General features: G+C 37.4%; 1 protein-coding gene across 6 annotated transcripts; it reads right to left on the bottom strand.

Annotated features, from left to right (window-relative positions):
- Window positions 1-534: 534 nt before the first annotated feature.
- On the bottom strand, window positions 535-15905 carry LOC121969874 (HBS1-like protein). Of its 6 annotated transcripts, none has more exons than XM_042520165.1 (12): window positions 15747-15905; window positions 14073-14225; window positions 13756-13965; window positions 13307-13381; window positions 12383-12729; window positions 12078-12188; window positions 11410-11900; window positions 10415-10583; window positions 4521-4760; window positions 4315-4447; window positions 3962-4194; window positions 535-1097 (listed from the first exon to the last, which is right to left on the bottom strand). In XM_042520165.1, exons 2-10 carry the CDS (start codon window positions 14218-14220, stop codon window positions 4322-4324), a joined length of 1917 nt encoding a protein of 638 aa, XP_042376099.1. In that variant the 5' UTR covers window positions 14221-14225; window positions 15747-15905; the 3' UTR covers window positions 535-1097; window positions 3962-4194; window positions 4315-4321. The 6 variants fall into 6 exon arrangements, with proteins under 6 accessions (XP_042376099.1, XP_042376098.1, XP_042376096.1 ...); XM_042520164.1 differs by having other exon boundaries at window positions 15752-15905; XM_042520162.1 differs by lacking the exon at window positions 15747-15905 and adding an exon at window positions 14425-14491.
- Between the last annotated feature and the right edge of the window lie 618 nt (window positions 15906-16523).

Genomic DNA, 16523 nt, shown 5'->3' with positions numbered 1-16523 from the left:
ATGGAAAGTAAGATGGGAACAAAAAAAAATAGAGAAGCAAGGACAAAAATTGTGGAAAGTTGGATCAAAAATAGAGACCCAACCACATTAGTCGATGAAGAGAATTACGCAAAACGAACAATGTTGTTCCACTCATCCCTTTTCAAGGTAAACTCAAAAGGCAAATCAATAGGAGAGAATCTTAAAATGGACTAAACTCGCTTGAGTTTGCCACAAACTACCATCAATTATCCTTAAACAGGGAGCTAAAAGGGAAATTTTCTTTTTTTTTATGAAAAAACATATATATATATATATATATATATAGGGTTGTTACCCTGCACACCCCTTTCGTAGACAACTCTCACAGAGTCCGAGCACCCAGAACCCGACCAAGCATCCCAAGTAAATTTCAACAGCTCGAGACACCTGGGAGAGTTCTGGATGCCCGGACTCCGTGAAAGTCGCCTATGATCGGCCACGAAAGGGATGTGCAAGATAGCACCCCTTCATATATATATATATATATATATATATATATATATATATATATATATATATATATATTAATCACAAATAATTCTGCAGAATAATTCGTTTTATCAAGTAGATATGTAAGCATTTGCCTAGATGCCAGAATCCGGGGAGGTCGTTTTATCAAGTTGCATGAGATCCTTCGCTCGGACCATTTTAATACCATCCACAACCCAACCATTCAACAACTGCGAGGGGTACCAATTAACTAGTCATTCAGTCACTGAGCAAGTTGCCATTGCTTCTTTCTGATTCCCTTCGTTTGCAAAACAATGTGAACTTTGAGCAGGAAATGGACCTATATATCACAGAAGAAATTGTTAGTTGGAGATCTTCATCTTCTTCATGTGCATTCAAAACAGGAAGAGATTGGAGAACTTTGGCTCAGTTCTCCTAAACTGACACCATCTATTGAACATTTGGTTTCCAGGAAACAATGAATATCCGTCAAACCAAAATTTAACTGTTTCCATTCATGATGGTAGAATTTTCATTATCATCCTTCGTGAAGATCCAGCTTTTGGCTGTGCATTCTGTGTCGCATCATGTTCGAGAAGGAACACCCAGAGCACTGCTCCTGCGGCCTGATTATAAAGAGTAGTAGTGTGTTGCATTACATTCGTAAGCATTGATATAGATTCATATAATTGGCTCAAATAATTTGGATTTAATATAGAATATTCAAGAGGAAGAAAGAACTGAGGACAGGATGGTATATCTGCAGATATCTTGGCAAATTGAGCTGATGAGAGGTTTTCTGCTGATCAGATTGCTCAAAAGGTGGATTTCCACATCACAATGAGCTGGCACTAACAATCATATACCCTTTGGTACTATAGAGTTGATAATCATCCACTCGTATCAATAGCAAATGGATACCTACATAATGATTTGTAACTCATAATCTTCTTCCACATGGGTGTAAGACTTGAGTTCAATGGTCTCTATGTCCAACTTTAAACTTAATGATCATCTACAAGTTCGAAGTGCCTCATGACTCCACTCTCAATCTATGAAGTCTATCATCCAAGTTCAAAAACTCCAATCTTCAATTCGCATGATTAAGTCTTACACATTTGTTGCACCATTAAATATACTCCTAATTAAAATTGTATTATCGAGCCATTAAAATACCATAGTCAAACCTGAACACGAGAGGAACTATTGACACAATAATCTCTATCTCAACCTTTTTGGTGTTTGAAAACTTATTTAAGTTAGCAACAATAATAAAACAAACGTGTGTCAAGGCAATCAGGAACTCAGCTTCTCCTCAACCTTAACTCCCCCCCTCTCCCCTTTATTCAAGCATTCGTAGAATCTCACACCCCTGAATCAAGCTACCTCTAAAGTGACAACTTGGTTTTTCTAATTGGGAGAGGCTTTCTAACCTAGACTTCAACCTTTACTCGAGTCTAAAAAGCTATTGTCCAAACAATCTCTCTTTAAAGTTTGACAAAAAATTTAAGGATAATAATAATATGTAATAAACATGCATCAAACTAATTGAAACTCAAATCTTCTCCATAAACTAAAATATCCCCTCGATTTGAGCACCTATTGAACCCCACATCAAACAATTGAATTATCTTTGAAGAGACAACTTAATTTTTGATTGGGAAGTTTCTCTAGTTTAAAGCTCAACATTTTTTTCTTTTTATACACCAAAACACTAAAGATGTAATAAATAAAAAAAAGCATACAAGAATGATCACAATAATGTAGAAATCAAGCATGTGACCAAACATGTAAATATTAATCATTTAATACCTCAAAGCTGATGCATTATCTCCACGTATAAAACATTTACACATTTTCACAATTTCAGTTCATCAAGACTTATTCACAAGTAGAAGAAGACACCCATAGAGCTCACATTGCCCTCAAAAAGTTTTGTGAATTGCCCTCAAAGAGCTATATCACAAGTGTGTGCGGTCTTCATGAAGCTATTTGCTCGAGTTATACCAAGTCATCACAAACCTTGAAGAAACCTCTTTGTTCGCAAACGCTATTTATAGTTTTGTGGAGCTAATTCCAAGTCATTGAAAAGGACAAAGAATGCTCACATGCCATGGAAGAAAAGTCTTACTTGCCTCGAACGTGGCAACCATTGACATAGAACAATATGCCATGACTAGTTGAATAAAAAGTTACACCCATTCCAACCCAAACATCGTGAAACTTCAAACCATGCTACTAACTAGATCTTGATCACCAGTTGAAAGATTAAAAATGCTACCAAGATCATCCCATGAGAATTCAAGTATGATAATGTGATGCATATCATCACGAAATTTATATGAAAAGTATAGCTTAAGTCTTTCCAAAGGTCTGAAATCTTGTTACGAGCAAATGAGTTTCAGTCCCTATCTAGAACGAATCTGCAGTGCCAAGTGATGGCAAAAGGAGATAACGCTCAACCCAGGCGCCCCTCACAACTTATCCCCAGGTTATGTGAAGGAAGATAAATCACGGATAGCTGCTAGCTCGAGCAGTAGAGGATAACAAGAGTATTGCTCTTGAAATTCTTATTGTCGATTGGCAGATGGGATGAAAATTTTCACTATTGTCAAATGGTGATCTTTCCTCAAGCATTTTTCAGTTAAGCACACAAACAATCAACCAGCTTAAGATGGGTAAAACCAAACTCTTCAAAAATAGGCTCAGGGCTTAAGGTTTGCTGATTCTATCTCATGCATCTTAGCATGTTTAAAGATAGGCATGATTCAGAACTTAGGCAATTTTGATGTAGAGTTTACTCATTGTCTAGTCAACATTCAAATTTTGAAGTGAATTAAGTCCTTACTTGAGTGAGAGATGTTTGTTAATATGAAAGTCACTTCCTCCTAACATCTTCCTCTCTTCTCTCCCAATATCCCTGTGCTTTGCCTGCATAAAGTGATATACTCTCTTCCCCTCCTACTCCAGGTTCCTCTTTATCCATTAATCTTCTCTTCCTCTCAAGTACATCCCAAATTCATCCATTCCTCTGTCTTTTTTGTTTTCTATTGTTCTTCTCCATGCCACAGTCACTTTATCGTAGCCAATCAAAGCCCATTCACATCCAAAGCTACAATATCAATCTCTCTTGGTCAGGGATGGCAACAAGTCACTTTTAAGTCAGTGATAACAATAGAAAGGGCACCCATGAAGTTTGAGCAATTGGTAGTCCATCCTATATCCATCACGGTTATTTATTTCTCTATTCATTCTAATCTCATAATGTTAAGATGGATACTTGTACCCCATTAAATGAGTTCTGTACCCATTGGTACGCGCTGAACTTGATCTGATATTAACATGTAATAAAGGAAAAGAAAAAATTAAGGATTCAAATATATAAATATATATATAAATAATTAAACTGCAGGTCCTGTATAAATTTACATCTTCTCTATACCATAAAAGATGATGAAAACTGTGAAATGAGGTTAAATATGAGTTGTACCTCATAGGTGCACAAAGGTATGCATGCCAAGTGGATTAAGAGAAATGAACATGTGGTCACTGTTCTCCAATCAGTTGCAACGCACTGATTTTGTTGTTGGACATTCATCGCTGTTGGAGAATGCGAGTAATGATGCCTACAGCAATTGTGATTCCTGAAGCTCTCAAGAAGACCCGTCCAAGAACCCGACAACTTGAGAATTCTTCTACACATAAATCTCCATCTAGTTCCACCTGCAATGACAAGCTCTAATTTACAAGTCTGAACCAAAAACAAATAAGAAAGACACACATTCCAAAGTTCAACCTAAAATGACCTTATTGAGAAGATAAATAAAAAGTTAGTATGCTTACCTCTAGACTAGCTCTGTCTGGCTACGAGGAAACGTGGTGTGTTCTTTATAACATGTCCTGTTTTTGGATCTAACAGGGACTGTAGTTTTACCACCTTTGCAGCTTGCTTCGAGTGAAGTACATGGAGCTCAACCTATATTTAAGTTTACCTTATAAAATAGACTAACAAATAATAACAACCAATTTAAACGTCTGAGAAGTGTAACCTGAGATCCAACAATAATTGGAGTTTCAATGTCGAGGATGAGAACCTTCAGCTCTAAGTTAGATGCAATGTTAACAGGGAAATCTGGGTGGCATAAAACTCCACCTTGGATCACATGTCCTGCATCAACACCATGTAAACTGACAGCCACATTGTCACCAGCTCTTGCTACATTGCAAGGAGAAGAATCCCTCTCTATATTTTTTACAGTAGCTAGATTTCCTGAAGGCATGACTATAACCTGAAATCTAAACGGTCAGTATTGAGATGACAAGAAGATGGCCAAGGTGAAGAAAAATAGGAGGTGCAAAATATATTCCGGTGAATATAATTGAATTTGATATTACCTAAATGCAAGTAGGTTAAATAAGTTAATGCTACCAAAAAAAAAAAACTTGGTTAGCAACAATAAAATAAAATAAAATTTATTTAAATATAGATGATGATAAAATAAAGGATAGATTATGTTAAAAGGAAAACAAAATCTTGTGTCTTGGATACCACGAGTTAGGTTTTTTATAGGAAAGAAGATATACAACATAATTACAGAAATACCCCTATAGCTTAAGAATATAGATCATATGCACCAAGTTAGTTACATACGTAGTCAATTCGGAGACCTCTCAGTGACTTAGTGAATATATCTGCTAGCTGATCATGTGAGTTGACAAAACTAATAGATATTTCTCCAGATATGACTTTCTCTCTGACAAAGTGACAGTCAACTTCAATATGCTTTGTCCTTTCATGGAAAATTGGATTTGAGGCAATATGCATGGCAGCTTGGTTGTCACATATGAGTGACATTTGTATAACCTCTCCAAACCTTAGTTTCGGAAGCAACTGTTTTAGCCATATAAGTTCTTGATTGGCTATAATCATAGCTCGATATTCTGCCTCTGCATTAGATTTTGCCACAACATTCTATTTTTTGTTTTTCCAAAAAACAAGGTTACCTCCGACAAATATACAAAACCCAGAAGTAGATCTTTTATAAGAGGGAGATCCTACCCAATCTGCATCAGAATATCCCACAACTCGAGTATATCCTTTGTCTTCATATAGAAGACCCTTTCCTTGTGCATAGGGATGTAAACGAGCCGAACCGAGCCGAACAGTATCAGGCTCGAGCTCGAATCGAGCTTTTATCACAAGGCTCGAGCTCGGCTCATTTTAGAATTATCAGGCTCGCGAACAGTTCGAGCTCGGCTCGTTATTAGCTCGATTATCAAAGTTAACGAGCCTAACTCGTTAAGCGAGCTCGGACTCGTTTTCGGGCTCGTTTAGAGCTCGTTTTTGGCTTGTTTTAGAGCTCGTTTTTTTGGCTCATTTTAAGGCTCGTTTTAGAGCTCGTTTTTTGGCTCGTTTTAGAGCTCGTTTTTTTTGCTCGTTTAAGGCTCGTTTTAAGGCTCGATTTAAGGCTCGTTTTTTTGGCTCGCGAGCCTATAAACGAACATGTTCGCAAGCTCACGAGCCGAATATCCTTAAGCTCAAGCTCGGCTCGATAAAACTGTCAAGCTCGAAATCGAGCTCGAGCTCGGCTCGATAAGATAAACGAACAAACTCGAACGAGCTTTTTACCGAATCGAGCTCCGAATAGCTCGCGAACAGTTTGGTTCATTTACATCCCTACTGGTGCACCCTGACATATCGAATAATACGAGTCACAGCATCCCAATGTTCTTTGCACGGAGAGTTGAGAAACTGACTTACTACACTTACTGCAAATGTGATATCCAGACGAGTGACAGTAAGGTAGCTTAGTTTCCCTACTAATCGCCTGTACCGTTGAGGATCTGAAAGAGACTCCCCCTAATTTGGCAGGAGCTTGACATTAGGATCGATGGGATTGCCGACTGTCTTTGAGTTTAACATTCTTGTTTCTTCCAGAATATCCATTGCATACTTCCTTTAGGATATGATGATCCCATCTTTAGACTATGCTACTTCTATCCCTAGGAAATATTTGAGTTTGCCGAGATCCTTTGTCTGGAAATGTTTGAAAAGATATTGTTTCACTTGTGAAATCTCGAGATGATCACTACCTGTGATGACAATATCATCAACATAAACCACTACGTAGATGCAACTAGTAGATGAGTGGCGATAAAAAACAGAATGATCAGCCTCGCTCCGAGTCATGCCAAACTGTTGAATTACAATACTAAATCTATTGAACCATGCTCTGAGTGACTGCTTGAGGCCATATAAAGATTTCCGCAAGTGACATACAAGACCAGAAGACTCCCCCTAGCAACAAAATATGGAGGTTGCTCTATGTAGATTTCCTCGAGCAGGTCACCATGTAAGAATGCATTTTTGATGTTCAACTGATAAAGGGGCCAATGGCGAATTGCAACAATGGACCGGAATAGACGCACAGAAGACATCTTAGCAACAGGAGAAAAAGTATCCCCATAATCCAATCCAAATACCTGAGTATAGCCTTTAGCGACGAGACGAGCCTTAAACTGATCAACCGTGCCGTCTGTACCAACTTTCACCGTAAACACCCATCGACAACCAACCACTAACTTCCTAGGTGGTAGAGGAATGAGGTTCCAAGTCTCACTGCTCTGTAAGGCACTCATTTCATCAAGCATGGTCTGTTTCCATCCTGGATGGGCAAAGACATCACCTACAGTCTTTAGAAGAGAAACAGGCGACAAAGAAGACAAGAATAATATAAAGGAGAAAGATGATGATAGCTCAAAGAAACATGAGGAGAAGGATTACGAGTGGAACGCATACCTTTTCGAAGTACAATGGGAATCAAGAGACAGGATCGGAGGAAGAGGCGAAGGACTTGGCTCCAAAGAGGTGTCTTCGGCAGTATCATTGCACGGCGGAGGCAAAATAGGACGAGGACGACGCTGATAAACCTGCAAAGGAGGAGACAAGGCTGGAGCTGATAGAGACTCCTCTGGAGGACAAAACATAGTCACTGGTGCAGTTGGGAGAAGGAGAAAACTCGAATGGAGATGCGTGAGGCCCAAAAAATGGGACCAAGTCAAAGAACGTGACATCAACAGAGATAAAGTACCGACGGAGAGTAGAAGAATAACACTTGTACCATTTCTGAGACCGTGGATACCCAAGGAAGACACACTTACGAGACCGGGGAGAGAGTTTGTCAATGCCAGGATTAAGAGCATGAACAAAACATATAGAACCAAAGACCTTAGGTGGTAAAGGATGAAGAGACTGATGAGGATAAAGTATATAATGAGGTATTTTACCCTAGAGAGTGGAGGAAGGCATGCAATTGATGAAATAACATGCAGTAAGTACGGCATCACCCCAAAACTGATGAGGAACGTGAGAATGGAGAAGAAGAGTTCGGGTGGTCTCGAGGAGATGACGATTCTTGCGTTCTGCGACCCCATTTTGTTGAAAATATAAGGGCAAGACGTGCGATGCAACACACAATGAGATGCCAAGAAGGTACAGAACTAAGTAGATAAATACTCGCGTGCATTATCACTTTGTAAAGTTCGAAGGGAAGTACCAAATTAAGTTTTTATTTCATGAAAAAAAAATTCAAAAATAGAAAACAACTCTGAACAATCTTTCATCAAATATAACAATGTACAACGGGAAAAATCGTCTATAAAAGTAACAAAATACCTTGACCACAACGTAGAAGAAACACAACTCGGACCCCAAACATCAGAATGAACCAAAGCAAAAGGAGATGTAGTCGGCCTCTCAATGCGAGGAGAAAAAGAACTACGAACATGCTTACCTAACTGACACGACTCACAAGACAACGACTCTAAGTGAGAAAGACTAGGATGTAATTGTTTCAACTTATCAAGACCTGGATGTCCCAACTGAGCATGAATAAGAAGTGGAGATGCCGCCACCAAACCAACAAGAGAGGGTTGTTGGAGTCGATATAGGCCAGGAGACTCACATCCGAAGCCAACCATCAAAAGACCGAGTAAGTTGACTTATTGACAATAAATTAAAGGGAGCTATGGGAACATAAAGAACATTATGAATGGAAAGAGACAGAGCAGGATGAACAATACCAATACCCTAGGATTGAGTTTGGGAACCATTGGCCATGATGGCCATTGGTAAATAACCAAAAGTAGGGAGAGAAGAAAATAGGGATTTATTACCAATGATTGGTGGCCCAGAATCAAGAACCCAAGGACCTGAAGAACGAGATATGCCAGCAAATGAATTACCAGCGTGTGCAACAGTAACAGTAGAATCAGAAGCCTGACAATCCTCAAACTATTTAAGAAAGTCATTATAGGAAGGTAGTGGGGTCGGCGCCGGTGTTAACTATGAAGCAGAAGCTGAAGAAGCAACAGAACTCTAAACGATCTAAGCAGCGCGAGGAGGTCGACCATGTAGCCTTCTTTGTGACTTCAATGAACTGCTACCGCCTATGGCCACTCTTGTTGAAGAGCTTGAAAATCGGAAGAAATTTTTTATGTCTCTAGCTTTATATGGTCTGTCCACAGATTATTCTCATGTTCGTGTTCAGATCTTAGGCAGCACAGAAGTTACTATGGACAATACCTAAGCGACTCTCCTCCGTATCCCGGCTAAAGTCTTGACGATGCCTTGTTCTGTTCCCGTTGACTCGTCAGCTTTGGTCTCTCGACACAACAACAAACCTCCACCTCACAAGGATGGCAAAGGACGTCCTTGGTGGCAACGGGAATGAGAGGACACAACTCCGGCAGCTCGCGCTATGGCAGCGTCGATCGGTTCGCGTGATGGAGCAGCGCCGCAGACGCGCAGGAGAAAGGGAACGGGGAAGATGACACTAGAAAAATTAGGGTTTTATTAGGAAATTAGGGTTTGCTTTAACTCAGCTCTGATACCATGTTGAAAGGAAAACAAAATCTCGTGTCTTGGATACCACGAGTGAGGCTTTTTATAGGAAAGAAGATATACAACATAATTACAAAAATATCCCTATATATTTACATATTCTAGCATATTCCAATAGTGTAAAAGGATCAATATAGCCGACACCACCTAGTGAGCTAAGGCTTGGTTGTTGTTATCCAACAATAAAATATTGAGGTCCTTGGAGAAGAGATGATTGTGCCGGAACTTGTAATCTCTAATGAATCAATAAATTTATCCACAAGAACGTGTCTGCTATTTTGTAACTTATTTATCATCGACAAAGATGAAAACTAGGTTTGGCTTGAGGCAGGTCAGAGTGAGGATCACAGCTATGTGATCAGTGGTGGGTAGGATCAAGGTGAGGCAAGTAAAATTTAGAAACACAAATTTAGTTGAGATGATAAAACCTGAGTAGAGAAGGAGGTGAAGGAGGGAAGGGGAAAGAGGGGGGAGAGGAATGGTGCAAAGTTGTTTGCTTGGTCTTAGAGGGGAAGGGAGAAGAGCTGATGAAAATCAAATGACAAAACAAACATAAGGAGGTGAGGACGTCAGCAATGAGGTTCTAGATGTCATTGATCTCTCGAATTTAGTAAGTGGAGACGAGGTCGGAAAAGAAGGATGTGGCTAGAGGTGAGGGTGTTGCGAGTTAGCTCAGTTGAACCATAGGAGACAAGATCCACAAGCTCGATTCCTTAACCGCCAACAAAGACATCATTAATCCACTCAGTGAGCTCATCAACTTCTTTCGTGACGCCAACTAGGACGTCATTAGCCCACTCAGTGAGCTATATAGCTGGCCCTAGGCAGTCGCTGGCTGTGTTGCATTTGTAGATGAGAGAAGTAGATTGACAATAATGTGTTCAAAGAATTCCTTGTGGAAGAACAGAGTGAAATAAGATTATTCAATAAACAGTTCCATGGAATTTTGAATTAGCACTACTACAAAAGCACCATGTAGTTTTGAATATTTCATATGCACAATAATTTTGTGACAACATCAGAAAGAAAGAGAGAAAATACCTTGGAACCAATTCGAATAGCTCCAGTCTCTATTTTCCCACAAGCAGCTACTTGTGCTGATGAATGTTTAACAATAACATCACATATAGGCATAAGAAATGGCTTTGAAAAATCCCGCTGAGGAGGTGGTAAACCATCAATGGCTTCCAGAAGACAATATCCTTGGTACCTGTAAAACCAATTTCCCAGAGTTTATGGAAAGATTATTCAACCAATGAAACTCAGTGCAATTAAAATGTTGATTTATCACAGTTGAGTTTCCAATAATTCCAACTTTTAGATTAAAGAAACTCAGGAAAACAATATCTTAGATAGTTGCATCACCTATTTTTTTAATGGAAGAAATAGAATTCCAATCATAATAATTTGGAGCATAAGGCTCATCATGTATTAAAAGGTCAAAAGTTCCGTAGGCAGAAAAGTGATTTGAGTGTAAAATTATTTGAATTGCCTGGGAACAACCTGATGATGTTCTGTTAAAAGAACAAGAAAATTTCAAGTTTTATTTTCCAACTGTTTTGCTTCAGAAAGCACCAGAGCAAAGAATTCCAGGTAAAATCACTACATAGAAAACACCAACTAAATAGAGAACCGAGATACTGTTATGTAATTTTCAGATACAATAAGGAATAATGTATACTTCGAAGCAAAGTTATGAAGACATTAAACTGTTGCTCATAACAAGGTTCAAAGTATTATTGATCAGGTACTGATATGAATCCTGACTAGTCTTAGAGCCTAAAATAGAGAATGATCTATGAAATCCTCTTGCAAATTACTCAATATTGACCTGATTGAATTGAAAGAATCAATTTGTCAAAAACACCCCACAAAACAGGAAAATAACATAAAATTACAGAAAACAGGAGTAATGGCCAAATATGTAATTTTGTATATCATTCCAACTGATGATCATATATAAGAAACCAGAGTCATAATTGTAGATAGACATCACAAAAATTAGGCACGCACAGATAAAAGAATGTGAATCATACCAAGAAGACAAGCGAATGTCAGAAGCAGTTGTGAGCAAATTTTGATTGTCCAGGGAACTTAGAGGAATCCATGTCACACATGATTCCTTGAATCCACAAGTACGTAAGAAATGGCCCAATTGCAGCTTTACATAGTCAAACCGATCTTTGGAGAAGTCAACAAGATCCATCTTATTGACTGCTACTATTATTTGCTCGACACCAAAGCTCCTAATAAGCTGTGCATGTTCCTTAGTTTGTCCAGTAATTTTGCCACCCATACCTGCTTCAAATGCACCCATAGCAGCATCTACAACCAAAACTGCAGCATCTGCTTGAGTTGCACCAGATATCATGTTTGGAACAAAATCTTTGTGACCTGGTGAATCCAGCAAAACAACACGGTATCTTTTTGTTGAAAAGTATGCAACAGCAACTGTCATTGTTACGCCCCTTTCCCTCTCCTCAACACTTGCATCTAATGCCCATGCATAGGCAGATGAACTTTTTCCCTGAAGAATTTTGTAACATTATTTGACCTAACATAAACCAAGAGAACAAGCAACTGCATGAAAAGAGAAAATAAAACAAAAAATTGAATCTTGTGCCAACTAATCCAATTGTTAGTTTAGGGAAACTAAGGCATAAGAATAGTCTTCATTCAAATATTATTTAATACATAGAGTTACCTTTTCCTTTGACTCTCTCTCATATCTATGCATCTCTTTCTTAGAAATTTTCCCCAAAAGTTGTAGCAATCTTCCACTCAATGTGGATTTTCCACAATCAACATGACCTACCTGACAAAGCATTAGGGGAAAAAATGAATTAATCAAACTTTAAGAGAGATGAGACAAACCCCAAATTGCTTGCAAAGCAATGATAGGTTAGTTGATATGTCCATCTAAATTTACAAAGAGTAGGCAAGAATAAGCAAAGAATAGAAACTAGTTAGTATGAAATAAGCTAGTCTAACAAGGGTGCGATAGCTTACAATTGCAAGGTTTAACTGGTTTATGGTTCTTCCTTTGTCAGAAAGCATCCAATCCTCTGGTTTGTAGTCAGAAACTGAATTGGTTTTTTCATGTCCACTAGTTGTAGAGTACTCTAACTTCAAGATTTGGAGATTGTTAGCTAACTTTTGTTTTTCCTCTCTTGAACTGTTGGGACTTCCCCCTCTCGAACTACTGGGATTTCCACTTACATTATCATTGTGAGAGTTTGGCAAAGATGATGCCACCAAAATCTCTGGCACTTGATTGTCAGGTAAAAGTTCTACTATTCCCTTTTTCCTAGTCGCAGTTCGTATATTCTTCAGAGATGTTGAAAGCATTGAGTCAACTACATGAGAAAGAAATGAGAAATTCATAATAAGGAAGGAAATCCAAGTAGCTTTTCCCACCAGAAAAAGGACCATGGGTATGAGAAAAGCAACATACAAAACCACAACTTTAAGAAAATACCTTACTCATCCATTGGCACAATTATCAGTACCACAAAGCTCGAACTTAGGAACAGAACGAGACCAAAACACTAATAAATGATAGAAATTCTTAATGTGGTAAAAGGATATAAGTGAGAGCCATTTGATATGTGCAAATTTGTTCATGATGTCACCTCGTACTATAAATAATAATAGTAGTATAGGTTTCAGTAACAATACTATCATAGATTATGATAAATAAGAGTTAAAAGCATGCTGTACAAAATGGACAAGGACACAATATTATGTACATATTCTTTAATCTGACCAAAAAAGCATCAACATAGACTAATCATATAAGCATAGGGCATATATTCAAACCCTTGGCATGCTGTACAAAATGGGCAAGGGCACAATATTATGTACATATTCTTTAGTCTGACCAAAAAGCATTGACATAGACTAATCATATAAGCATAAGGCATACATTCATACCCTTGTCAAAAGCTCTTGTGCTCTTCCCAGAAGAAACTAAATCATCTGGGGATGGTGTATCAAACCTGAAGGCTTCTGTTAAAAAATCACCACAATTAGTAAAATCCAAATGCTCGAAACAAAAATAGAATAACAAAAAAGATATAATGAACTAATTAAGTTAATGCAACTGATAAAATTTGCAATATACTGTTATGCAAATCTCTACAAATATAAGAGCAAGTACTGGTACATGTAGAATGCCCTTTCTATCAATAAAGCCCACAAATACATCTAAAAAGTTAGGGGGACATATACACCTACATATACATCAAAGCGAAGCAAAAAAATTGAAAACTCAAAATCAATTTGAAATTTTGAACAAACGTAAGAGTTTTTTCACAGGATTTTCAAGCATGATATCCCACAAAGATTTAAGCTACCTAGTGATCTGAATAGCATAAACACACCTATATGTTTGGTTTGATTGCAACATGGAGACAAAAATATGTTCTGGAGATCAATGAGTGCAGAAAGTTGTCCTTTCTCAAGCGGTTCACCAGCTTTATTGTTAAGGAAGCTGGCACAGATGACAGATTCCTTGGGCATCCTATTAGATGATTGATAAAATAATGATCTGCCCATGAGAGAAACTTCAGAATTCATGCTTGTTCTGTTAACTGCATTAAACATGGCAAGGTTGGTAATAATGTTTCTGTTTTGAGTTGTTAGTTTTTTTAATAGCAAAAGCATATATCACTGCACTATTATCAAGGATGAAACTTACCTGCTTGATCATCAATTTCAAACTTCACAGAGGAATTCCGAAGAATTCCACATAGTTCACAAGCAATAAAACGTTGACTATTCTCATATGTGCAAATGGAACAACACCAAGTACCACCTTCACTTGATGCAATTTCTAGTTTTGACATGCTCCCTATAGAGACAAAGAATAAAGTTCAACTATTTATATCAAGAAAGAAATTGCAGGAAAATGCAATTGTAATTCCACAAAGAACAATAACGAAATAAAGTATAACTGGATCATGGTAGAACACACACAAAAAAAAAATGCTAGGGCCAAATGTCAAATAGAATGCCTGAGAAACCTAAATATAAACTTGATAAGCAATTACCTCCAGAGTTTGTTCTGTTGGTACAGAAAGTTCCAACCGACTGTATGCACATACACAAGTAGATTAAATGACATTCCCAAGAACATCTGAGAAACTATATATTTGTGACATAATGAAGAAATAAGGTCAAAGAAGAACTACGAAAAAGTGGTTGCTTCACTGATAAATCATTAAATATCTTTTAATGAATAAGTTATTCATTGATATTTTTCAAGAGTGGATTGGTTACTTCTATTTCATTAATATGTTGCACACATACACAAGTCTTTGGCTATATCTGATCAATTTAAATCCATTGTGTTGTTACTAAATGCAAGATGCTTGATAGTTATTGTTACATTAGCATTCACCCTCACTATTACTGTCACATCCCTTTGAATGATCAAACTAAGGCCTTGTTTCCTACAACAGAAGGAAATAACTAAGGAATGAAATAGGTAGGGAGAAAGTCATAGGAAAAGGATTCCAAACTATTTTCTACCCAATTGTTTCCTTGCAAGGAAGGAAAGAGGCAGGGAAACTTAAATCTTCAAATCTTTATTTGAACATGGCATAATCTAAAACTACCATAGATTTACAAAGTAAATTTATTTTGAATTTTTTTCAGGTAGCATGTAAGCTTCATTACACAAGTGAATTTTTCTCTAAAATCAAATGGAAGCAATGTAGAGAAAAATTGGAAAAAGATTTTTCTTTCCAATTTTTTTCCTTCCCTTCCTCTTTTTCCACCAAATGAAACTGAGGGAAAACGCAGTTAGGAAAATATTTTTGTCACCTTATTCTCGTCAAGTCTCTTTCTCTAGTAGGAAAGATGTTCTAAATGTTTAGAAGTGATGAAGTTTGTAAATTTTCACAATGAGAACCCATGACTGCAAAATGTAATAAAAAATCCTGTGTTCCAGATTTTGCTAAAATACTGGAATTTGCAAATGATAAAAGGAGAGGGAATCCCAGCAATTTGAAAAAGAAGAAAAAAAAAAAAAACAGAAGTCAAAAGCTGAATATGGTAATATAATAGATCCATGATCGTGAAACTGTATGTATAACGCAAATAAGAGAGAAATGTCAGGTTGTGATATCTGGTTTTAAAAAGATTTTCAAAAAGGGATTAATGTGATAAAAATATGCTGTGATAATTATCATGAACGGCATAATCTTCATCGTAGTCAACTGTTCAAAAGGCATGTTCGGAACAATGACAGGGGGAAAAAGTTGGGGGAAAGATACCGACAGTAGTTTACAAATCCAATTGTCCAAGATCTAACGAGAAATCAGAAGGCCACCGAGGGCTACTGGTAACCGTGAGAAACGGCAAGTGGTACCTCACCTGTAGGCGATGCTGCCGGACTCGGCTGAGATCAGACGAAGGACATGGATTGGAGGAGGTTTGGCACAAAGCTTTGGGCGGACGACAACGGAACGCCCTCGGCTTCAACCAACGGAGGGGACGCGAGGCTTCTAGAAGACTCGAAGAAGATCAACCCAGTCGCCAGGGACACATACCTTAGAATACAGAAAATCAACGGCTAGGATCTTCCGGAAACTATGCTAATGATGGCACCATCTTTCCAGTTGATAAATGGTTTTAGGAAATTGATCACATTTAAAATTTGTGAAATTCTCAAAAGACACCCCAAAATTTCAGATTTCTCGGATGACGTAGTGATTTTCTATTTTATATCTCCTATCAATACTATAGGCATTTAATTATAGTAAAAAATATATATTGTTTTCATTCTAGATATTTCTCCATCTAAATTTTATGAAAGAAAGTAAATTATGAACTTAATTTATAGTTAATTGTCTTAGCTACTAAAAGGTGAAAAGAGTTTTTTTCTAAGGATATATGTCGGTTTAAAATTAATCTCATTCTTATTATAATAAATATGTCAATTGATACCCGTGCAGGTTACTATAGATATTAAAAAAGTATTATCACTGTAGTATTGAATTTTAGAAAATAACATAAATGTAGTACTAGTTTTTAAAAATAAACAATAAAGTGGTGTTGATCAATATCACAATGATATTATCCTTTAAAATCTTAATATTCTTTAAACGTAAAACCGTAATAATTAATGGGAAGGGTAAACTGTGAA

This window comes from Zingiber officinale, chromosome 4A (genome assembly GCF_018446385.1).
Source record: "Zingiber officinale cultivar Zhangliang chromosome 4A, Zo_v1.1, whole genome shotgun sequence".
Lineage (NCBI taxonomy): Eukaryota > Viridiplantae > Streptophyta > Magnoliopsida > Zingiberales > Zingiberaceae > Zingiber > Zingiber officinale.
This window is presented reverse-complemented; position numbering and strand designations above follow the sequence as displayed.